This window comes from Hylobates moloch, unplaced genomic scaffold (assembly GCF_009828535.3).
Source record: "Hylobates moloch isolate HMO894 unplaced genomic scaffold, HMol_V3 SCAFFOLD_2, whole genome shotgun sequence".
NCBI lineage: Eukaryota > Metazoa > Chordata > Mammalia > Primates > Hylobatidae > Hylobates > Hylobates moloch.
Genome location: NW_026652277.1, coordinates 91,717,790 through 91,742,196, shown reverse-complemented (window position 1 = coordinate 91,742,196; position 24,407 = coordinate 91,717,790). Strand labels below are relative to the sequence as shown.

The window sequence follows — 24,407 nt, the reverse complement described above, 5'->3', positions numbered from 1 at the left end:
AGATGTATTATCTCATTTAACCCTCAAAACAACTCAGTGAGATAGGAACTATTATTACCCCCTGTCTATAGATGATGACAATGAGTCTTTGGGAGGCTTTGCAAGTTGGCATGAGTGAATTGCAAGTAAGCGGATTGACAGATGGACGTGAGATGAGAACCTAGGCAGTTTAACTCTAGAGATCACTCTTCTTTGTAGGTTGATAGTGAAATGAAGTATCCTTCAGTAAACATGTTGAGACGGTTATCTATGAAAAGAAATCAGTGTGTAGTTCCCTAACTCTTGTTATACCTCAAAATAGATTCTGAGAGATCAAGAAAGACAATGTAAAATGTTCAACCATATACATAGTCAATGAAAATAAAAGTGAATATTTATAAAAGCACTTTCTGAGCTAAAGTACAACAGAAGGATTGCAAAGGAAGAGAATAATAGAATAGATGATATAAAATGAAAACCATCTTTATGATAACAGAAAAAAACCAATATGGCAAGCAACAAAATTTAAAAAAAACTATATCAAGGAGTTAATAAATCAATTAAAATGGTAAGAAATACTATGAATTTAATTGATAAATACACAAAGCATGGTTAGTTTACATGCTAACAAACATGGAAAACATTTGAAACAAAGTGTTTACCTTAATGGTACAACTTAAATGAATAAAAAATGATAAAATCATCAATAAATGGTAAATATTTTTAATCATGTTATATGTTAAAAGATAAACGTATAACTATATGTAATACTACATATAACTACTTAACTGTGTATATGTGGATAAAAGATTAAATAGAAGGCTTATAATAAAGAGGAAAAGTCTTTTGACTATTCTTCCCCAACTTTGTCTGTTCATGAGAGACAAAGCACTATTAAGCATTTATATTTGAGCTAATAAACTCTTCACAGCTCATATAGTATTGCCATGACATATAAAAATAAAGGAAGATACTAAAGCACAGAGATGTCATTTGGACACTCCTCTGTCCTTCCACCCAGAATCTCTATTTTGTTTCTTCTTTGGTTCACTTCTGCAGCTTAACACAGTTATTAACCATAGAGCCAAGCAGTGAATTTAGATTATGCTTCATATTCTATGGATCAGATACCATGACCACTGTCCTACTTGATGGGAAATGTTCTTAGCTTCAAATACGAATGGGTCCTCCCTTTAGCTAAATTCCTTTATCCTATGAAGTTTTTGTTTCATTTGTTTTGTGTTCAAAATCACACTATGCATTTGATCAATTTGCCTTTTGTGTTGTTGCTATTGTCTTTTGGTTTATTTAATTTTTGCTCCCAGAATCCTCATTCTAGAGTCTCCATCCTCCTGCTCGAAATTTCTCTTTAGGGTTTCAAGGAGGGTTCTTCATCCTGGGAAGAGTAAGAGATAACACTTGCTCTTCTGTGAAAACCATTTGCTTCCTGGATTTCCTCTTTCTTGGTAGATTTTGTTTTGCTAACAAGGATATGTGAGTGGTAAATTTTCCAAGTTCTTCCAAATCCTGAAAATTTCTTAAACCGCTTTATATTTGATTGATGGTTTACCTGTATATAAAATTTCACGACCCATATCATTTTCCCAAAGACTATTGATAGTATTTCTCCCTTGTCTTCAAACATCCAGCATTGCTGATGGGAATTCTGATACCATTCTATTTCCTATTCCTTTCTCTAGGACCCAACATTTTCTTTCTGGAAACTTTTAGGATCTTTTCTTTAGCTTTGTTATATTGAAATTTCATAATAATTTTTATCTTGGTGGTTTCTTTTTCCATTCATTTTATTAATATGCAGTGACTTCTCCATTCTGGGAATTTGTCTTCTATTATTTTTGCAACTTATTCCCCTCCATATTTTGTTCTTTTTTTCTAGAACTTTTATCTCATGTTTTTTATTTCATGTGTTTTATCTCTCTAACGTTTTATCTCATGTGTTTTCTTATCTCTTGTTTTTTCATACATCCTTTCTTTTAAATTCTTCTTTTATTGAGACAGTTTTACCATTAATTTTAAAAGCTCTTTTAAGGTTGACATCTGAACACTAATTAAAGGTTATTTTAAGGTTTCTTTAAGATATTTCCTGGAATTATCTCTTATTCTTCCAACATTAATTGTTCTCTATGCCGATTTTAGCCTTTCTCTTTAATGTTATAGTTTTTATTTTAATAGTTTAGTTTTCCTTGATTAGTCATATATAGGGGAATAAACAAAAACGAGGCATGAGAATGGATGATTGGGGTGTGTGTTTGTGTGTGCATATGTGGGAGGTGTTTTTGAGTGACCAACTGGAGAACCAGCTGTTAGGATGGAGAAAACCTACCTGTTAGAATGAGAAAGGCTCTTTGCAGGTCAACAACACCTGTCTGTTTCAGATTTGTGGGAAAGTGGTCATTCTACATACGGAAAATAAACTTAAAAAAAAAAGACAAATAGTCATCTGTTTTAATTCTATTTCTCACTTCTCTCCTGCCATAGTATCTGCCATCTAACCTAGATCTTCTCGTGGGTTCTGCAGAGAAGATCATCTCTGTTCTTGGTTACGGCCCTCCTCCATCTGTGATTTGAGCTACAGCTTCCTCCATTTTGTTTCACTTACCACCCTTTTACATACATACACTTAGCAGAAATTCATTGTTATCTCCCTTCCTTGAGGTTCGTCTTCTGCTGTGGGGTTTATGGTTCTATTGTCTAAATGAATCTCACTGTATTATTTCAAATTTGAAACATTTATAAGAGTATAGGGTTTGGGGGCATTATTAAGTCACTAGATTTTAAAGTGCAGAACTGATATTGTCACTTTTGGGTTACAATTTAGCACCCCTTTTGGGAAGGTATTTTGCAAATTATACAGAGAGCCCCAAATGTTACCACACAGTGATTATATGAGAGGAGCTTTAAATATGTTCTAAAATTTTACCAAATAATTTGATTTTTTCTAATGTATCCTAAAAAAAGACCATAAATATGAAAAAAAGTTTGATCAACACACTTTTCAATGCAGAGTTCTGTGTTAATGTGAAAGGTTATAAGCAGTTTAAGGGCTAGGTAAGTGATATTCCATCTCTATAAAATATTTTGTAGATATTAAAATGCTTTAGAAACGTTTAGAATCACGTAGAAATACTTGTGTTATAATATTAAATATATAAATAGGATATAGAGTTACAGTGGAATCTCAGTTATTTTAAATTTGCATAGAAAATTGTATTAAAATGCTAATAGACAGTGGAATTGGAAGTGATTTACCCATTAAAAAGAAACATTCTATATCATATTTTTGTCTTTCATAAAACCACATATTTTATAAACTTCCAAAGGGAAATAAATTTATGAAATAGCAATAACAACAATAAAAGACTAAGAGAAACATACCCACATACACCCACCCATTCCCACCCACATACACATTCACACTACAAGAACCAAAGAGAGCTCATTCTCATTTATTCTGACATCTACTATTTTCTACCCTCTCATCTACTTTTGTCAACAAAGTTGAAATATTACCTTGATAATTTTGTCCCCAGTTTCTGCTAGGGTGAGTGCTTACTGAATAGAGAAAGGAAAATGAGCAACTGTAATTGACTATCTCATCTTCTTTTTCATGTTTTTCAAAATGGTACCATAATAATTTTTAAAAACATCCTATATTCATTGAAAATCGATCTCAAAATTTATCTGTAAAAATATCAAATGAAAATTGAATCACAATCTCTTTTTTTAAACCTTCATGCTTATATTTATTCTTTATGTTATAATACTAAATACCTCAGATGGATTCTTATAAGGAAGACATTTGTGTTAATATAAGAATTCTGAGTTGGGTGCAGTGGCTCACACCTGTTATTCCAGCACTTTGGGAGGCTGAGGAGGGTGGATCACCTGCGGTCAGGAGTTTGAGACCAGCCTGCCCAACGTGGTGAAACACCGTCTCTACTAAAAATACAAAAATTAGCTGGGTGTGGTGGCGGGCGCCTGTAATCTCAGCTACTTAGGAGGCTGGGGCAGGAGAATCACTTGAACCCAGGAGGCGGAGGTTGCAGTGAGCCGAGATCACGACACTGCACTCCAGCCTGGGCAACAGGAGCAAAACTCCATCCCCAAAAAAAAAAAAAATTATTCTGGGCCTCATCATGAATCACCTTAGTAATATCATCAAGAATAAATCAAGGGCACATTTCTTTTGTTCTGTGTGTCCGGCTCTGTAAATATTTTAATATTTCTTCCACTCGAATACCTTTTTAGTTTTTCTGCCAAACTTGTGGTTTTATTTATGGAATTTTCTGTATATGTATAGTAGAACGTGTTGCAATTTTTATTTCTCTGGGTAAAAAATTCCTATGGGTTTTATGAAATAGTTTATTGTACTTCTTAAGAATTAAGAGGAAAAGACAATTAAAAATGTAGTTACAGCAAAAGGTCAGAATACAATTTTCAATCCTGCATATTTTCTGATATGTGGCATGGTGTTTCAAAAGTCATGTAACTTCACGATAGTATTTGAATTGAGTTTGTGTGTGATTGTTTAACATCTGTAAATTGTTAAGATAAGTTATTGCACAGGCCTACTTTAGTTTAGATTAGTTTGGAACACATCCCAGGGTATTTAATCAGGGTATAATCCTGCATAGTGCACTTTCTAAAAGGTGTGTTTGTGTGCTTTAAATAAATAGCATTTTTTTTGTAGGCAAAGTTATGTCTTATCCTCTTTTTAAAAAAAAATCTGTTAAAAATGACTCCCTACCGCACTCTTGTATTATCTATAGCTTTAGGCAAATATAATACTTAATACTGACTTCACAAAATGTACTATGGAGGTCTGCAATGTTTGGTATTAACTGTGTTGAAATGTATGACAATATTCTATTGTAATCTTATATATTTTTCTTTATAACTCATGGGCAATTTATTTTTTATTTGTAAAATTTGTGGTATGATTAATTTGTAGAACTGAAAATAGAGACTGGGAGGTGATATTTTGATAAAAATAAATATTTTAACATTCTCATGGTTAATTTTACTTTCAGTTAGGAGGATGGATTGACTACACTTACAGTTAATTTAAAAATACAAATTTAAAAATGTGGTGGTGTACAAGGAAATAAGACATAGGAAAAGTTTGGAATTATATAATATTTTACTAAATGTTAAAAACAGAAAAAAATTAACGAAGCATCACAGACTTAAATGAATACACTATTTTAAGAATAGAATTTAGAATGCCTATGCTGTTTTGACATAGTCACTAATTGTAACTTTTTGAATAAATTGGAAATGAAATTAAATTGTAAAATTCAACTTATTTAATAATAATAAATTGTGTTTCTTTTAATTGATCTGGTAGCAGTTCTGCACATACTCAAAATTTGGAACAGGCCCAAATCTGGCAGTTGGTTCTCATTGACCCATTTTTTGTAACGTTTAAAAATATGAAGCAATCAAAATAAGATTGTGATAAAGATTTCTAGAGAATATTCAAATGTAAAATGAAGAGTATCCTTTACCCTTCTATCAGTATTATTGTGCTCCTTTCTGCTTCTTTATTTAGCTTTATTCAATTTTAGAAACTTTGTAATTGTAAATTTGTGCTTTCTGGTTTTTTAAAAACTGCATATTTATCCTAAGTATACCTTGATATTTCTGTAGAAAAGAACTTACTTTATTTTATTTTATTTCTTTTTGTTTTGAGACGGAGTCTCGCTCTATCGTCCAGGCTGGAGAACAGTGGCGGCATCTCAGCTCACTGCAACCTCTGCCTTCCAGGTTCAAGTGATTCTTCTGCCTCAGCCTCCCAAGTAGCTTGGATTATAGGCGTGCACCACCATGCCCGGCTAATTTTTGTATTTTTAGTAGAGACGAGATTTCACCATGTTGGCCTGGCTGGTCTTGAACTCCTGACCTCAGGTGATCTGCTCCCCTCAGCCTCCCAAAGTGCTGGGATTACAGGCGTCAGCCACCACACCTGGCTGAAAAGAACCTACTTTAAATGATGAGTAATAAGTTGCTTATTATTAGTCTGAGAAATACAAATTTAATGTCTTCTTATTTGATGTAAAATAGTCAAAATTTCATACCAATCTTTTTGAATTACATAATTTCAAACTTTCTTATTGTGGTCTGTCAGCTAAAGAGACAAAAAACAAACAAAACAAAACCTTCCCGCTACACACATGTCCCCTGTCCCCACTCAGGGTCTGGGCAGAAGAGACTCAGTGTCACTGACTGTTCATGAAGGTCCTGGCCCTGGAGTATTGCACCTTTTAATGTTACCCTTAATATGTCCATGTTCAAACAATCAGGACTTCTGAGGGACCTACTCAGTAATAGATTTTGTAAAATATACCCTTATTTGGCTAGCACTTAAATTGAAGTTACTTCCCATAAAATCCTTATTTTGATATAGGTTTATGCAATGAATTGTTCATCTTGTTTGACATCTTAGTAGATGAGAATTCCATAATATTGGTTATAATACTTTGTGTAGACGTTATACCTAGCTGCTTTTTTGAACCCAGTACACTTCATTTTATGACTGGGAAAGTCTAAATAAATCAATTAACCTTCATGAATTTTAAATTTTTTATAGCAAGTATTTCTCTTCAGTCTTAATTTTTCCTATATTATAATTCATTTGAGCTTTCTTGCCTGGAAAGCAGTTCTTAACTCATCTGCAGTATTTTCCTTTTAAAAAAATGTATTACTTTTTTCCTGTCTTTTTCTTATTCTTATTTTAGCTTTATCTTATTCTATGGCTATAGTTACAGTTTTTCCCCATTTATCTGAATATTTTCAGAGTTTTCTTCATTTGACCTACTAAACAATGCTTCTTTTACTATTTTCTATTGCTTATCAATTAATGTATCTATGATTTATTCATCCTGATACAATATTTTTGAGTACTTGTTGATTGAGTCAGTATTTGTGAAAAGGAAGCCTAGAGTTTGGTAATTAGCTTTTCTGTGGAGGTAGTTTCTGAAGTAGAAACAAATACAAAACACCTGAAGTGCCTTTGGAGCCATGTAACTGAGGCAGCAATGTAAAGTCACAGCACAAAGAAACAGAGGTACTGAGGATATTTGAAAAGATGGCTCATGGAGCCGTTAGCACCTATCTTTGCCCTGTGACAGCTAGTCATTGCTGCTATTAGTATTTTTTATTATGATAATCGTCCTCATTATTACATTCATTTTAAAGGTCATCAAATGGAGAACAGATGTATAGGGTTATTTTAAGTGATGCTACATCTTGTAATTTATCAGTGGATATGTTGCTAAATGATGGTTCCCCAATAGCTCTCCTCGGGGAACATTACATTGGAGTGATCACATATGAATAAACTCAGAGTCACATTTATTGCTTTAGTAAATATGTGCATGGAAAATTATATTTTATAGCATAAATAAGCTTAAGGTTAGTTTATTACTAAGAAACTAGAGAAAATATACAGATTGACCTTTTTTGTGTGCTTACTTTGTATGTTTGTTTCTTCTGTATGAATATTTTTAATATTGCCTTTAATTGTGGATGATTTTTGAAAAGACAGACTTTTTAAAAATACTTGCAAGTACTGAGGTTTATGTATTTACATATTGATTCTGTAGTTCCTGGTAACATTTTTCTTTTTTTTTTTTTTTCCTGGTAACATTTTTCTAATCAGTTAACTACCTTGCTTAGAACATTTTTGCTAACACTCCAGAGTCAATTATAAAAAATATGACAGATACATGGTAAAAGGAAACTCAGAATCATCAAATTAGAAATGCTGAGAAAAAAACCTCTACGCTGGCTTCTGAGAGGCTCTCTAGTCTCAGACAAGTCCCTGTCTAGGCATTTGTATATTTGACTGTGACTTGTGGGAGGACCATTTTCACAAGAAATTTGCAAGGATAAATATGAAAATGAATACTGTTCTTTTTTTCTTAAATAAATTTTAAGATACTGAAAAGTTATTTCCAAGAGGGCATAAAAATTTATATTGTTCTTTCTTCTTCAAATAGGTTATGTGGGTATGCAATTTATGTCGAAAGCAACAAGAAATCTTAACCAAATCTGGAGCATGGTTTTTTGGAAGTGGCCCTCAGCAGACAAGTCAGGATGGAACCCTGAGTGATACAACTACAGGTGCTGGCTCTGAGGTACCAAGAGAAAAGAAAGCACGACTCCAAGAGCGATCGCGGTCTCAGACACCCCTGAGCACAGCAGCTGCCTCCTCCCAGGACGCTGCTCCTCCCAGCGCACCGCCAGACAGGAGCAAAGGGGCTGAGCCCTCGCAGCAAGCCTTGGGGCCTGAACAGAAGCAGGCTTCATCCAGGTCTAGAAGTGAACCTCCTAGAGAGAGGTAATAGTTCTTTCACCCTGTAAGCAAAAGGCAAGATTTTGCTAGGAGAGCAAAGCCGTTTTCAAGAATTTAACTCCTCAAGTAGTACTTCTCAGGCCCCACATGGAAAAACAACAGGCCTGAGGGGCGTTGTCTATCTCTAGAATGTATTCCTTAGGAGACCTTCGTTGAAAGCATTTCTTTAATATCACGCACAGATGTAAACATGAACTAAGTCACCCAGCTGAGCTACCAACTTCCAATGATGAACTCAGAAAAGCTCTTAGATCATGTTTCACCTATAAACCTAGCCCTTTAATTAAAAGTGTGCTCTGAGAGGATGTGATGGGGGAATCTGACCTATCAGAAAGTATGTGGACACATCAGAGAAGCCTTCTTTAAGGATATTTCTTTTATGCTGAGCTCTAAAGAGTGACTTTGGAATTAACCAGGAGAAGGGTAGGATGGGTGCTCCAGGTATCTGCATAGACACATGGCCTGAAGGAACAAGCCCAACGTGAGGGCCTCCTAAAGGACAGCTGCTGGCCACAGTGCAAGTAGCAGACGGAATGTGGGGGAGAAAAGGCTGGTGAGGTAGTGAAGGGACAGGTTACATTTTATAGCTTTTATTGTAGGCGAAAGGGAAGCCACTGAATATTTAAACAGGGACTAATATGATCAGATTATTTACTTTGATTCATTCATTCAAAAATGTATTCATGGGCAAATATGAAGCTATGCACTGGGAAAAAGTGTTGACAAAGAAGACAGAACCCTTATCTTCATGAGGCTCATGATTTTGGGGCCAGGACTTTTGTTAGCACCTAGACTGGGCTTATTGTTTTTGTATGTGTAACCATTACTTGGAGAAAGGAGGCTCCAAGGAAAGCTTTTGAACCCCTTTTCAAGCAAAGCCCATACAGTAAAAGATCAAGGACATCAAAGTTAAATAGGTCTGGATTCTAGTCCTGGCTCTGCCACAATAGGCAGTAAAAACTCACTTGCAGGGTTGTGGCAGGTATTAAAAGAGAACATGTGTTCCCAAGCTGGCACATGGTAGGCTTTCAGTGAATGTAGCTATTATTCAAGCCAGTAGTCATTGTGTATTTACTACAGATAAACACTGTGCCAGGAACCAGAGGGTATAAAGATGATTAGAACATACATGGTCCCTTTTCTGACAAATCCTAGGGAAGAGACCACACACTATCCTAGGGAAGACAGACACCTAGGCAATTAACCAGGATGCTAATTTGATCAAAGCTAGGCAGTGTGTATAGTATTTTGAGAGCCCTAGGATAGAGGAAGTGACTTCTGAATTAAGCTTTATAAGATACTCAGGAGTTGTAGGGGAGCTACACAGTGTATAAGAGGGCAGTACGAGAGAACAAGTGTAACTAAGCTATTTGGAGAAAGGATAGAAAGGACACCAGAGATATCTCAGGGAAGGTAGAATTAATAGCATTTGGTGACACATTGTTGTGGGAGAAGAAGAGACAAAAATACTGAAGCTGCAGTTTGGAACTGGTTGGAAGATGATATCTTTAAATAAGATAGAGAATTTGGAGGTGTAAAGTTTCTAAAGAGAAAAGAGTTCTGTTTTTGACATATGGTGAAAAACTACAAAAATTTCAAGAACGAGGGCTGAATAGATACTTTTTGTTTTGACTTTTTAGTTAAAATTTGAAGAAGATTGATAGGGACAAATACCTTTACTAATGATATAAATTCATAGGAAAGCGATGTTGAGGAATTGGGAGGTACCGGTGAGCAGCCGGTGTAAAGAGCTGGGCAACTTCAGGGAGAGGCAAGATTGAAAGAGACACTCTGTTTATTTGTTTTAAATTACTGAAGAATTCTTGACCATATTTTGTACTGTCAAGGAGTTAGAAAATTAAAGGCAGAGATGAGAAAAAGTATAATTAGTAGAGCAAAGAATCAGAGACACCGGAGAACTCCTTCCATTTGCATGACACTCTACCCTTTCATAAAACATCTTCACAGATGGTGTCTCTAAACCTCACAGGAACCCTGCAAGGTAAGTATTTTTCAGCATTTCAAGAAAAGTAAATTGATTCAATGTAAACTTCTAACAAGAGCAACTATGCTTCAATGAGCTGCTAAATGTACAAGCATCCCACTCTTATGAAAACTATATTTGCTAATAATTAATATGTGTTCCCATTAGATCCCTTACCTTGTAAAATTCCAACACCCTTACAGTTCCACCTTCAGATCCAAATCCCTATAACTAGTTATTGTAACTGAAATGATTTAAGACTGGAATGAGAAGAAAACATGTTTTTTATGTCTAGTCTTTATAAATTGCTCTCCTTGACGTTCCTTTGTATATCATAGAAAGAAGACCCCAGGGCTTTCCGAGCAGAATGGCAAAGGAGCCCTGAAGAGCGAGCGGAAACGCGTGCCAAAGACCTCAGCGCAGCCCGTGGAGGGGGCCGTCGAAGAACGGGAGCGCAAAGAAAGGCGGGAAAGCCGAAGGCTTGAGAAAGGGCGATCACAGGATTACCCAGACACGCCGGAAAAACGGGACGAGGGCAAAGCGGCGGATGAGGAAAAGCAAAGAAAAGAGGAGGACTATCAGACCAGGTACCGCAGCGACCCGAACCTGGCTCGGTACCCGGTGAAACCGCCGCCTGAGGAGCAGCAGATGCGCATGCACGCCCGGGTGTCCCGCGCCAGGCACGAGCGGCGCCACAGCGACGTGGCGCTCCCGCGCACCGAGGCGGGCGCGGCGCTGCCGGAGGGCAAGGCCGGCAAACGCGCGCCGGCGGTGGCCAGGGCCTCGCCGCCGGACTCGCCGCGGGCTTACTCGGCTGAGAGGACTGCTGAGACCAGGGCGCCGGGCGCCAAGCAGCTAACGAACCACAGCCCGCCGGCGCCCAGACATGGGCCGGTTCCCGCTGAAGCCCCCGAGCTCAAAGCCCAGGAGCCCCTCAGGAAGCAGAGCCGCCTGGACCCCAGCTCGGCGGTCCTCATGCGGAAGGCCAAGCGCGAGAAGGTGGAGACCATGCTGCGGAACGACTCTCTGAGCTCAGACCAGTCGGAGTCGGTGCGGCCGTCCCCGCCCAAGCCGCACCGGTCCAAGAGGGGCGGCAAGAAGCGGCAGATGTCGGTGAGCAGCTCTGAGGAGGAGGGCGTGTCGACGCCCGAGTACACCAGCTGCGAGGACGTGGAGCTGGAGAGCGAGAGCGTTAGCGAGAAAGGTAAGGGGGCGGCGCTGGCCGTGCGGGGACTTCAGCCAGGTGCAGAGGCGCGGGCAGAGGTGCAGGTGCTAGGCGAGTTGCTGGGTTCAGCATTGAGGCTGGGAATGCTCACAGATAAGACAGCGTTACCGCCAGTGGAAGGTCTTATTTTTATTAATTTAATTTTATTGATTGATTTGTGGGATTTTAAAACACAACAAGCTCCAGATTTAGGCTACAAAAGTTCTTGGTGATTTTGCGTCCTGTCATTCTGGTAAATTTGGTATGCAGTCTAATATTTTTAAGATATTATTTTAGAGTGGATTTATTATTCTGTGAAAAACAATTTGTTTGCTAGAAAATGAAAATTATGCCTTATAAAGGAAGTAGACATTAAAAAAACACATCAGTTATGTAATATTCCAGTTGCAAAGGTAGTTTTTTTTTCAAACTTCAGATTAATCTTTCTCACAATTTGTGAACAGATTACAGTTTATTCTTGAACAATACCAATTTGAACTGCATGGGTCCACTTATATGTGGATGTTTTTTCAATAAATATACTGAATTTTTTTTTTTGAGAATTGCAGCAATTTTAAATACTTGTGGATGAACCGGGTAGCCTGGAAATATTTTAAGAAAATAAGAAAAAGTTAGGTATGTCATGAATGCATACCATATATATAGATACTAGTCTGTTTTATCATTTGCTACCATAAAATGTACATGAATCTATTATAAAAAGTTAAAAAGAAAAACTTAAACACACACTTACAGACTGTACATGGCGCCATTTGCAGTGGGAAGAAATGTAAATATGTAAACATGCGGTATTAAATCATAGCTGCATGAAATTAACTGTAGTGCATACTGTATTACTGTAATAATTTCCTTAGCCTCTTCCAGTGATTTTAGTGTTGCGAGCACCACTTTAAAATGCCCTGTGATGCTTATCATCTCCCTTTGAGCAGCTTCTTTCTCCAGTAAATTGCGGGGTATCTTGTGGTTCTCATGTATTTTTTGTGATGTTTAGTGCAAAACCATTAACTTTGAATAATACCATGAGACCCATACAGAATGTCATTAGTGACACTAGAAGTTCTCCCAAGAAGCAACGTCATGACATTACAAGAAAAAGTTAAATTGCTTGATGTGTACCGCAGATTGAGGTCTGCAGCTGCAGTTGCCCACCATTTCAAGATAAGTTCAACCATTGTTGAAAAAGAAATTTGTGACACTGTTGCTGCAGCTACGTCAGCAGGAGCAAAACCCTTGCACTTTTTGTGAAAAACTTTTATCTTGCCTTAAAAATGCAGCTTTTATGTGGGTGCAGGGTTGCTATAAAAATGTATATCTATAGAATCTAATATTAAGAAAAAGCGAAGTCATTATATAACAAAGCAGAAGGATAGTCAAGGACCTAAAGCTAGAGAATTTAATGCCGGAAAAGGATGGCTTGATCATTTAAGGAAGAGGTTTGGCTTTTAAAAAATGTCAAAAGTAGAAGCAGCTTCTGTGGACCAGCAGAGATGAGTTCCAGATGCCATTAAGAAAATTATTGAGGAGAAAGGATATGTGCCTGAACAGGTTTTTAATGCAAGGTGCTTTATTCTGAAACAAAAAAAAAAAAGGTGCCAAAAAGGACATTTAGTAGTAAGGAAGAGAAGCAAGCACTAGTATTTAAGGCAGGAAGGGTTAGGCTAGCTCTACTGTTTTGTGCAAATGCAGTAAGGGCTGCCTCTATGTATAAAGCTGTTAACCCCCTGAGTGTTGAAGGAAAAAAATACACAATAACTGCCAGCCTTTTGGTTGTACAAGAAGGCCTAGACAAGAGTTATTTTCCTGGACTAGATACATGGATGTCTTGTCCCTGAAGTCAGGAAGTACATTGCTAGTAACGGACTGTCTTTTAAAGTTCTTTTTATATTGAACAATGTCCCTAGCTACCCAGAACCCCATGAGTTCAACACGAAAGGTGTTGAAGTGGTCTACTTGACTTCAAACACAAAGATTCCAGTTTGGCTTCTGGACCTTAAAGGCTCATTTCACATAGTACTGTATGGACAAGACTGTAACGCTATGGAAGAGAACCCTGATAAATAGAATATCATGAAAATCTGGAAGGATTACACCATTGAAGATGCCATCATTGTTATAGAAAAAAACATGAAAGCCATCAAAGCCATCAGACCCAAAACAATTCATTCCTTCTAGAGAAAACTATCAGATGTTGTGCATGACTTCACAGGCAAATCAAGGAAATCATGAAAGAGATTGTGGATATGATGAAAAAAGAAAGGTGTAGGGTGAAAACTTTCTAAATATAGATTCCAGAGTTAATAGACACCACACCAGAGGGATTAACAGAAGATAACTTAATGGATGAGTGCTTCTTAACCAATGACAGACAGTGAGGAAGAAGATGTAAAAGAAGCAGTGCCAGAAAACAGATTGACATTAGACAGTCTGGTAGAGGATTCTTGTTGTTCAAGACTCCTTTTGACTTCTTTTACCACATGGATCCTTCTATGATAGAGACAATGACACTAAAGCACATGGTGGAAAAAGGATTGGTACCATACAGAAACATTTTTAGAGAAACAAAAAAGGAAAAATGTCAGACAGAAATTACTATGCATTTCCATAAAGTTACACCAGGTGTGCCTGCCTCTTCTGCTTCCCCTCCCATCTCCTCCACCTCTTTTGCCTCTGACATCCAGAGACAGCAAGGCTCTTTTTCCTTCTCCTCCTCAATGTGAAGAGATGAGGATGAAGACCTTTAGGATGAAGACATTTTTGATGATCCACTTCTACTTAATGACTAATAAATATATTTTCTCTTTATGATTTCCTTAATAACTTTTCTATTGCTTTATTATGAGAATAGAGTATATGATACATATAACATACAACATTTGTGTTGATTGACTGTTTATGCTATCAGTAAACAGTAGGTTCCTGTAAACAGTAGGCTATTAGGAGTTAAGGTTTTCTGGAGTCAAAAGTTATACTCAGATTTCTGACTACTTGGGGGTCAACCTTAACCCCTGTGTTATTCAAGCATCAACTGTACTTCACAAGTATTGTATCAAGCAAGGTGTTATGTATGGTGTTTTGGGTAGTAACTTTGAGGTAAAAAGTTCATACTCCATAAGTTGTGGGAATATTGTGTGATGGGCTGAATTTTCACTATATAATACTGTAGCCCCATGTAGCTATTTAAATTAAATAAAATGAACTTAAAACTCCCCTTCTTCTGAAGAAGTAGCCAAAAAGCCTGGTGCTCGAGAAGATTATCACAAAAAGGTCCATTAGATAGTGCTTATATAGAAAATGTTTCAATGTAATATTAAAATTATGTGCTTATTTTGAAGATTCTCCTCATTTTGCTTCTGTTCACTCAGATTTAAGGTGGCCACAGTCCTAAATTTAATGGTGCTGGTCATCATCCTTGTAGAAGTGTTGGAGTCCTTTAGTGTTTCTTAATGTTTTTGTATTTAGGGTTACTGTTTGCAGTTTTTGGCTTTCTTTGTAATTGCCAAATTGCATAATAAATTATATACAAAATATTATAATTTAAGAATTACTTCGCTTCCTCATTCTATGTCCGAACTGCATGTATATGTGTCCCCCCCCCCACATGTATGTGTCCGTACAATCTCATACTATCTATAGGAACAATTAAGAAAACTCATTCTGGCCGGGCGCAGTGGATCTTGCCTATAATTCCAGCACTTTGGGAGGCCGAGGTGGATTGCCTGAGCTCAGGAGTTCGAGACCAGCTTGGGCAACATGGTGAAACCCCATCTCTACTAAAATACAAAAAATTAGCTGGGTGTGGTGGCGTGCGCCTGTAGGCTACTTGAGAGGCTGACACAGGAGAATTGCCTGAACTCGTGAGCTGGAGGTTGCGGTGAGCCAAGATTGTACCACTGCATTCCAGCCTGGGCGATAGAGCGAGACTCCGTCAAGAAGGAAAGAGAGAAGGAGAAGAAGAGAGGAAGGAAGGAAGAGAGGAAGAAAGGAAGGAAGGAGGAGAGGAATGAAGGAAGGAAGGGAGGAAAGAAGGAAGGACAGAAGGAAGGAAGGAAGGGAGGGCTCATTCTGTTATTATTGCTGCAACCCAACTTAAAGTAGTATCTTTGGAATGTAATATATGTATATGGGATCAGTCAGCTCACCTTCCAATGACTTCTCTTTATAAGTTGCATATTATTTATGGGCTTCTAAAAAGTCAGATGGTGGGTAGACTCTCTTGACTGTCTTTTGTGCCTTAATATTGTTTTATGAATACGTATTTTTCCCTGAAGTAATAAAGTAGGTATTAAATAGAAATGTAGATATACTTAATTTGCGTCCAGATATCCTTTTTTTTTTTTTTTTTTTTTTTTTTTTTTGAGACAGAGTCTCGCTCTGTCACCACGCTGCAGTGCAGTGATGTGATCTTGGCTCACTGCAACCTCTGCCTCGCTGCAACCTCCGCTTCCTGAATTCAAGTGATTCTACTGCCTCTGCCACCCTAGTAGCTGGGACTATAGGTGCGCACCACCATACCCAGCTAATTTATGTATTTTTAGTAGAGACAGGATTTCACCATGTTGGTCAGGATGGTCTTGATCTCCTGATCTCGTGATCCGCCCACCTCAGCCTCCCAAAGTGCTGGGATTACAGGTGGGAGCCATTGCGCCTGGCCCAGAAATCTCTTGATGGAGATTGATATGTGTATTAGGGTTCTCTAGAGGGACATAGCTACAGGATAGATGTATATATAAAGGGGAGTTTATTAAGGAGTATTGACTCACACGGTCACAAGGTGAGGTCCCACCATAGGCTGTCTGCAAGCTGAAGAGCAAGGAAGCCAGTCTGAGTCCCAAAGCTGAAGAACTTGGAGTCTGATGTTGGAGGGCAGGAAACATCCCACACAGATGGAAGGCTGAAAGACTAAGCCAGTCTAGCCTTTTCATGTTCTTCTACCTGCTTTTATTCTGACCATGCTGGGAACTGATGAGATTGTTCCTGTCCAGATTGAGTATGGGTTGGCCTTTCCCAGTCCACTGACTCAAATGTTAATCTCCTTTGGCAATACCCTCACAGACAACCCAGGAATAATACTTTGCATCCTTCAGTCCAATCAAGTTGACACTCGATATTAACCATCACAAGTCCACCCTTGTCAACTTGAACCCATACACATCTCCTGAAATCATATGTAATCTTCAAATAAAGACAATAATAAGGTCATAATTATGCCGAACATAATACAACTATCCTTTGTACAACCAGAAAGTAGCAATCCCCAACCCAAATGCTGTTACATAAAGTTAACAACACTGAAGTGCTAATATGAAGTCAATAAATCTTATGTCACATGATAAAGGAAAAAGGAAATAAGATGAAGATATTTTCTTAGTACAAGTGTATACATGCACAAATATGTTCTTAACAAAATAAGAAATACTCATGACAATTACAGTTCTCATTTCTGCACCTGGTCACAGGTGGCCATAGCTAGAATTGGCCATAGCTAGAATTGATGACTACCTTCTTCTACTACCTATTCTTTATTTCCTTTGCCTTCTGCAAGCACCTCAGCAGTTTGTGGTTTTTACCTGGTAGAGTCACCCAAACCTTCATTTCTGAGGGTCTGGGCCATTTGTAATCCTGCTTGGATTGGGCTGTTGTAGTTTTCCATTTATCTCAATCACAGGGCATGGTAACACTAAGAGACACCCTAAGGGATCTCCTGTATTCCATGCGTACTCTTTCTTACCTCCATTATGGAGTAGTAGACTGATTTCATCTTGATAGTTTGGGTCATTCAGTGAAGCCAACAGTGCAGTTCCCTTCTTGGCCTGTTGACTTAAAGGTAGCAGTGGCCAGGTGGCAATATTAACTTACAGTTTAATGGAATCGTTGTGTCTCCTGGTGACAGGTTCCTTCCTCTGGACCTAAGACCTTTAGACCAGCAGAACATAATGTTGTGGGAACAGGAAGCAAAAATTTTGTTAGTGGGTCTCTAGGGATGATGGTGAGTTGTGCCACTTCCACTTCTACCTCTTGATTCTTGAACCTGTGAATCCTGGCCAAGGGAGAAACAGTACCATATATTGGACGCTGATTCAGAGCATACACAGCCCTCTGGAGAACTTTGCCCCAGCCCTGCAAAGTATTATCACCTACTTGGTGTTGTCATTGCGACTTCAAAAGGCCATTCCACTGTTCTATCAATCCAGCTGCTTCAGGATGATGGGGAACATGGTAAGACCAGTGAATTTCATGAGCATGAGCCCACTGCTGCACTTCTTTAGCCATAAAGTGAGTACCTTCATCAGAGGCAATGTTGTGTGGAATACCATGATGGTAGATAAGGCATTCCATGAGTCCATGGATGGTAGTCTTGGCAGAAGCATTGCATGCAGGATAGGCAAACTCATATTTGGAGTAAGTGTCTGTTCCAGTGAGGACAAACCACTGCCCTTTCCATGATGGAAGAGGTCGAGTATAATCAGCCTGCCACCAAGTAGCTGGCTGATCACCCCAAGGAATGGTGCCATATTAAGGGCTCAGTGTTGGTCTCTGCTGTTGGCAAATTGGGCACTCAGCAGTGGCCATAGCCAGGTCAGCCTTGGTGAGTGGAAGTCCATGTTGCTGAGCCCATGCGTAACCTCCATTCCTGCCACTGTGGCCACTGTGTTCATGGGCCCATTGGGCGATGACAGAGGTGGCTGGGGAAAGAGGCTGAGTGTTGTCCACAGAACGAGTCATCCTATCCACTTGATTATTAAAATCCTTCTCTGTGGAGGTCACCTGTTGGTGAACACTCATGTGGGATACAAATATCTTCAGTTTTTGACCACTCAGAGAGGTCCATCTACATACCTCTTCCCCAAATTTCTTGGTCACCAATTTTCCAGTCATGCTTCTTCCAAGTCCCTGACCATCCAGCCAAACCATTGGCCATAGCCTGTGAATCAGTATGTAATCACACATCTGGCCATTTCTCCTTCATGCAAAGTGTACAACCAGGTACACTGGTCGAAGTTCTGCCCACTGGGAAGATTTCCCTTCATTCCTGTCCTTCAGGGATGTCCTAGAAAGGGGGTGTAGTGGGCTGGGGATGCTGGCTCATGCCTGTAATCCCAGCACTTTGGGAGGCTGAGGCGGGCGCATCACCTGAGGTCAAGAATTCGAGACCAGCCTGACCAACATGGAGAAACCCCATCTCTACTAAAAATACAAAATTAGCCAGGCATATTGGTGCATGCCTGTAATTCCAGCTACTCGGGAGGCTGAGGCAGGAGGATCATTTGAACCCAGGAGGCAGAGGTTGCCATGAGCTGAGATCGCGCCATTGCACTCCAGCCTTGGCAACAAGAGTAAAACTCTGTCTCAAAAAAAAAAAAAAAAAAAAAGAAAGGGGCTGTAGGGGCTGTAGTGCTGGAGCTGTCCGCCTTCAGGTGGTTCCTGCATATGGTGCAGAACCATCTGTGAACCAGGCTCTAGTCTCCTCTTCCTCTGTCAACTGATTGTAGGAAACTCCCGATGAGACCATAGGTACATGCTGTGGGAGAGAAGGCAGGGTGGCAGGAGTGGAGATGATGGGCATTTGAGCCACTTCCTCATGTGACTTACTTGTGCCTCAGGACCTGCTTGAGCCTGATCACGTATATACCATTTCCATTTGATGATGGAATGCTGCTGTGCACGCCCCAGTTTATGGCTAGATGGGTCAGAAAGTACCCATTTCATGATAGGCAGTTCAGGTTGTGTGGTGACTTGACCCATGGTCAAACATTCAGTTTCCAGTAAAGCCCAGGAACAGGCCAAGAGCTGTCTCTCAAAAGGAGCATAGTTATCTGCAGAAGACAGCAGGGCTTTGCTCCAAAATCCTAGAAGCTTCTGCTGTGATTCACCTATGGGTGCCTGCCAAAGGCTCCGAACAGCATCTGTATCTGCCACTGACACCTCAGACACCATTGGATCTGCTGGGTCATATGAACCAAGTGACAGAGTAGCTTGCATAGCAGCCTGGACCTGTTGTACAGTCTTCTATTCTGGACCCCACTCAAAACTAGCAGCCTTTTGGATCACCTGATAGATGGGCCAGAGTAACACACCCAAATGAAGAATGTGTTCCCTCCAAAATCCAAATAGGCCCACTAGATGTTATGCTTCTTTCTTGGTTGTAGAAGGTTGCCAAATGCAGCAACTTATCCTTTACCTTCCTTAGAGGGAATATCTTGACAAGCCCCACACCACAGGACCCCTAGAAATTTTACTGAGGTAGAAGGTCCCTGAATTTTAGTCGAATTTATTTCCCATCCTCTGGCATACAAATGTTTCATCAATAAGTCCAGTGTGTTTGCTACTTCATGCTCACAGGATCCAATCAGCATAATGTCATCAATGTAATGGACCAGTGTGATACCTTGTAGAAGGGAAAAGCAATCAAGCTCTCTCAGAACAAGATTATGACACAAAGCCAGAGAGTTGATATACCCCTGAGGTAGAACGGTAAAGGTATATTGCTGGCCTTGCCAGCTGAAGGCAAATTGCTTTTGATGGGCCTTATGGACAAGAATAGAGAAAAAGGCCTTTGCCAAATCAATGGCTGCATACCAAGTACCAGGAGATGTGTTAATTTGCTCAAGCAAGGAAACCACATCTGGTATAGCAGCTGCAATTGGAGTCACCACAACTTGGTTAAGCTTATGATAATTCACCGTCATTCTCCAAGATCCATCTGTCTTCTGCAGAGGCCAAATAGGAGAGTTGAACGGCGATGTGGTGGGCGTCACCACCCCTGCGTCTTTCAAGTACTCGATGATGGCACTAATCTCTTCAGTCACTCCAGGGATGCGATATTGTTTTTGATTTACTATTTTTCTAGGTAGAGGCAGCTCTACTGGCTTCCATTTGGCCTTTCCCACCATAATAGCCCTCACCCTACCAGTCAGGGAGCCAACGTGGGGGTTCTGCCAGCTGTTAAGTACAGTACGTCTGTGCCAATTATGCATTCTGGTATTGGGGAAATGGCCACAGGATGTGTCCGGGGACCCACTGGACCCACTGTAAATTGGACCTGAATTAAAACTCCATTAATTACCTGACCTCCATAAACCCCTACTTAAACTGGAGGACCACAGTGACGTGACGTGCTGTGTTCCCTGGAATCAATGTCAGCTCAGAGCCAGTGTCTAGTAGTTCCTGAAATGTCTGGTCATTTTTTCCTTCCTCCAATGCACAGTTACCCTAGTAAAAGGCTGGAGGTCTCCTTGGGGAGGGATGGGAGAAAGAGTAACAGCATAAATTGTCGATAGTGTAGTGGGGTCCTTTCTCAAGAGCACCCAGCTTTCCCTTCATTCAATGGTTGCTGGGTCTGTAAACTGTCTCAGGTCTGGAAATTGATTGAGGGGCCGTGATTCTCTGTGTTAATAATTCAAATTAGTCTTTTGTCCGCTTAACCTGGAAGTCTTCTGCTTATATAAATTAAGAATGCAGTAGGCGTCCTACCAATTTCACTTCTAGGAACACTGTGATTAATTAGCCAATGCCAGAGCTCTAAGTGAGTCAGGCTATTCCAATTGCTGCTTTGCCTCTGCTGTCCATTATGTCCATTATGGTAGCTATGCCCACCTTGCCTTTGACGGTTGAGTGCTGCCCTTGGCTCCTGCCACCTTAGTATCTAATTATTCCAGTTGCACAGATGGAGGGCTGAAAGGCTAAGCCAGTCTAGTCTTTTCATGTTCTTCTACCTGCTTTTATTCTGGCTGTGCTGGCAGCTTATGAGATTGTGCCCACTCAGATTGAGGGTGGTCTGCCTTTCGCAGTCCACGGACTCAAATGTTAATCTCCTTTGGCAGTACCCTCACAGACACACCCAGAATAATGCTTTGCATCCTTCAATCCTATAATAAAGTTAACACTCAGTATTAACCATCACAATATGTGTATTTTCCCATTCCTTAAAGGGCTCTTCACCAGTTTTTATTGAATATGTGTTATAAATCACAGTGAGCATGGAATCAGACATAATTGAATTCTAAAATTATTTACAGTAACAGCAGATAAGGAAAGAAACCTGACTGGTGGCATGAGCAGTTGGAGGGATGGAGCTTGTCTGATGTGAAGAACCAATTGCCTCACCATGCTGTTTCCCCTCCTTGGGAATTTATCCCTCTGGAGACTTTGGTTACCATTTGGGTTGTACACATCTCTGAAGTTAGTGTTAAACCTGTGCATCTGGGAACACAAGGATACCAGATGCTCATTTATCTGATAAAGACAACCTGGTTCCTCTTAACATAAATGATCTCATTCTCAAATAAATTGTGTGAATATACCTTAAAGTGGTCATCCTACTCTAATATTTTAACCAATCTCAACCTTTACAAAATGAAACATTATAAAGAGCAACACCTTTTATCACTGTAGCATAGACATTTGCTTATTTCAAACTTAATTAGAAATGCCACCTGTAATAGCTATTAATAACTTTATTAGCAAACCCCACCATTACCTACTAAGGGTGATTTTGGGAACGAGCCATGATAATCTCCAGCACCTTGCGACACTGCACAAGTTACTTAACTTCCATAAATCTCCATTTTCTTACAGCACAATTGAAATAAAAGTATCTACCTCATAAGATTGTTGAGTGGTTTGGATGAGATAACGCATCTATAATAAGATGGTAAATTAACATTCTTCATATCTTTATTTTGCCTGTGGTACTAATACCATATATATTATCATAATTGTGAGATAATTGTCAATATCTATAATATACAAAGAAAAGGGAAAAGAAACAGTTTTGTATGTTATGAGCCCCAATAGAGTGAGAAGGCAAAGGATGATCTGGGAAGAAATTTTTTTTTGGAGTAATTCAAGTTTTCTTGATATTTAGTTTAAATGACAATTGAAAATCTAACACTTTGTGGAAGATGTGTTCTATAGGAATACATTTAACCAAGGAGGTGAAAGATCTCTGCAAGGAGAACTAGAAAACACAGATGAAATAAATAGATGACACAAACAAATGGAGAAACATTTCATGCTCATGTAGCGGAAGAATCAGTATGGTTCAAATGACCATAACCATCCAAAGCAATCTACAAATTCAATGCAATTCCTATGAAATTACCAATGGCATTCTTCACAGAATTAGATTTGTTAAAAAGAATAGTATGTCATTTTTGAATTTCAGGTGGGGGAAGATTATCTTCATGGAATAAAATTTAAAAGGATAGTTTATCAGTTACACATATAAGTTAAACATTTAACACAGTACCTGGCATATGGTAACTACTTAATATATGTGTACTATTATTGTCATAGATATTTACTGTTATTTGTATTTTATGCTGAGTTGGTTCTTATGTTTGTTAAAAAAGGTATTTCACATTTTCTATGTATTTACTGAGGTTAAAAAAAAGATAAATATGCTCCCTACTCTAATGGAGTTTATATTCTATTGGGAAAAATAAACAATAAGGAATAATTACACAATAAAATGTGACTTGATAAATGCCTCAAAGGGACATTTCTCTTTGATGTATTGATATAATTTTCCTATGTGTTCTGCTGTCTCACAAAACGAAAAGATAACCTGGTCAAAATGGGATCTGAAAGATAACACAGCCTTTATAGTCAATATAATCTTTTAAATATAGTTGAATTCCTTTGAATACACATGCACAGCACACACACACACTGATTAACAATGGGCTTTATCTGGTGGGATTATCTAAAAATTGAGATTAACAACCACGTTTTACAAGTGATTGCCATTCATACTGCTATTGCCAGGTGAGAAAAATTGGGCATCTCTTGTCTTTTAGCTTCTAAATATTAACTAATATAAATCTCTCTAAATGGAAGAAAAAGTGAACTAAATCCTGCTTATAAAATAACAGTTAAATTTAAATGAAATATATAATATAATTCATTGAGAGAAGGTCTACTGAAGATTCATACTGCCTGTGAGGAATTGAGTAAAGAGGCCTAAGAGTAAACAACGAAATTAAGGTGCTGTCTTGATCCAAGGGAAAGCCACTTATACTTAGGGAACTTAATATATAAATCCTAAGGCAGGGAGTTGGAAGAAGAGCCTGGCGTAGGATAACAGGATTTCCTTCTTTCTTTATCTTCTCCTTGCTGACTTTTAGTAAACTGAGAAAGTACAACACAAATTAATTATGCCTTTGAATTTCTACAGTGCTTTGTGAATGGCTTCAGATGTCAACCTGTATAAGGAGGGGCAATTGGTTGGTTTATAACTGTTACTGCTAGGCAGTGTTTAGCAGTCTTTTGAGGAGCATAAGGTTTCTGGATTAGTCTAAGAAATGATACATGCGAGAATATCAAACAATGAGTAGCTGAATAAGACTGAGGACCCTTAATAACAGATGTGACTTTTACCCCTAAATATAGAGGTAGTGTTAGGGGACCAAGTATAGATTGTGGCAATATGAATAATTGCCTGTTAAGTTTGGGTACCTGACAATCATTGGGGAATCGGGAACTCTTATAAGATGATACATCCTTTAAATGTAACTTATGCAATGCTTTATATGGTTGCTTAGTTCTTAAACTAAACGTGCTGGGAGTATCCTCTTTGGGCTTCAGCAGTACAATGCGTACTGCTCACATAGTGCTTATAATTTTGACTAGAAGTGTATTAGTCCATTCTCATACTGCTATAAAGAACTGCATAAGACTGGGTAATTTATAAAGAGGTTTAATTGACTCATAGTTCTGCATGGCTGGGGAGGCCTCAAGAAACTTAGAATCATGATGGAAGGGGAGGAGGCACGTCTTACATGACGGCAGGTGAGAGAGGGCGAGGGCCAGAGTGTGAAGGAGGAGCTGTCAGATACTTATAA

General features: G+C 38.9%; 1 protein-coding gene across 22 annotated transcripts in view; it reads left to right on the top strand.

Annotated features, from left to right (window-relative positions):
- Window positions 1-24,407, top strand: part of RIMS1 (regulating synaptic membrane exocytosis 1) — a 515,539-nt gene that overhangs the window by 274,247 nt on the left and 216,885 nt on the right. For all 22 annotated transcript variants that reach the window (XM_032153372.2, XM_032153417.2, XM_032153391.2 and 19 more), the window contains 2 exons: window positions 8,001-8,341; window positions 10,679-11,544. In XM_032153372.2, coding sequence (XP_032009263.1) covers window positions 8,001-8,341; window positions 10,679-11,544 — 1,207 coding nt within the window. The remainder of the gene's footprint in view (window positions 1-8,000; window positions 8,342-10,678; window positions 11,545-24,407) is intronic.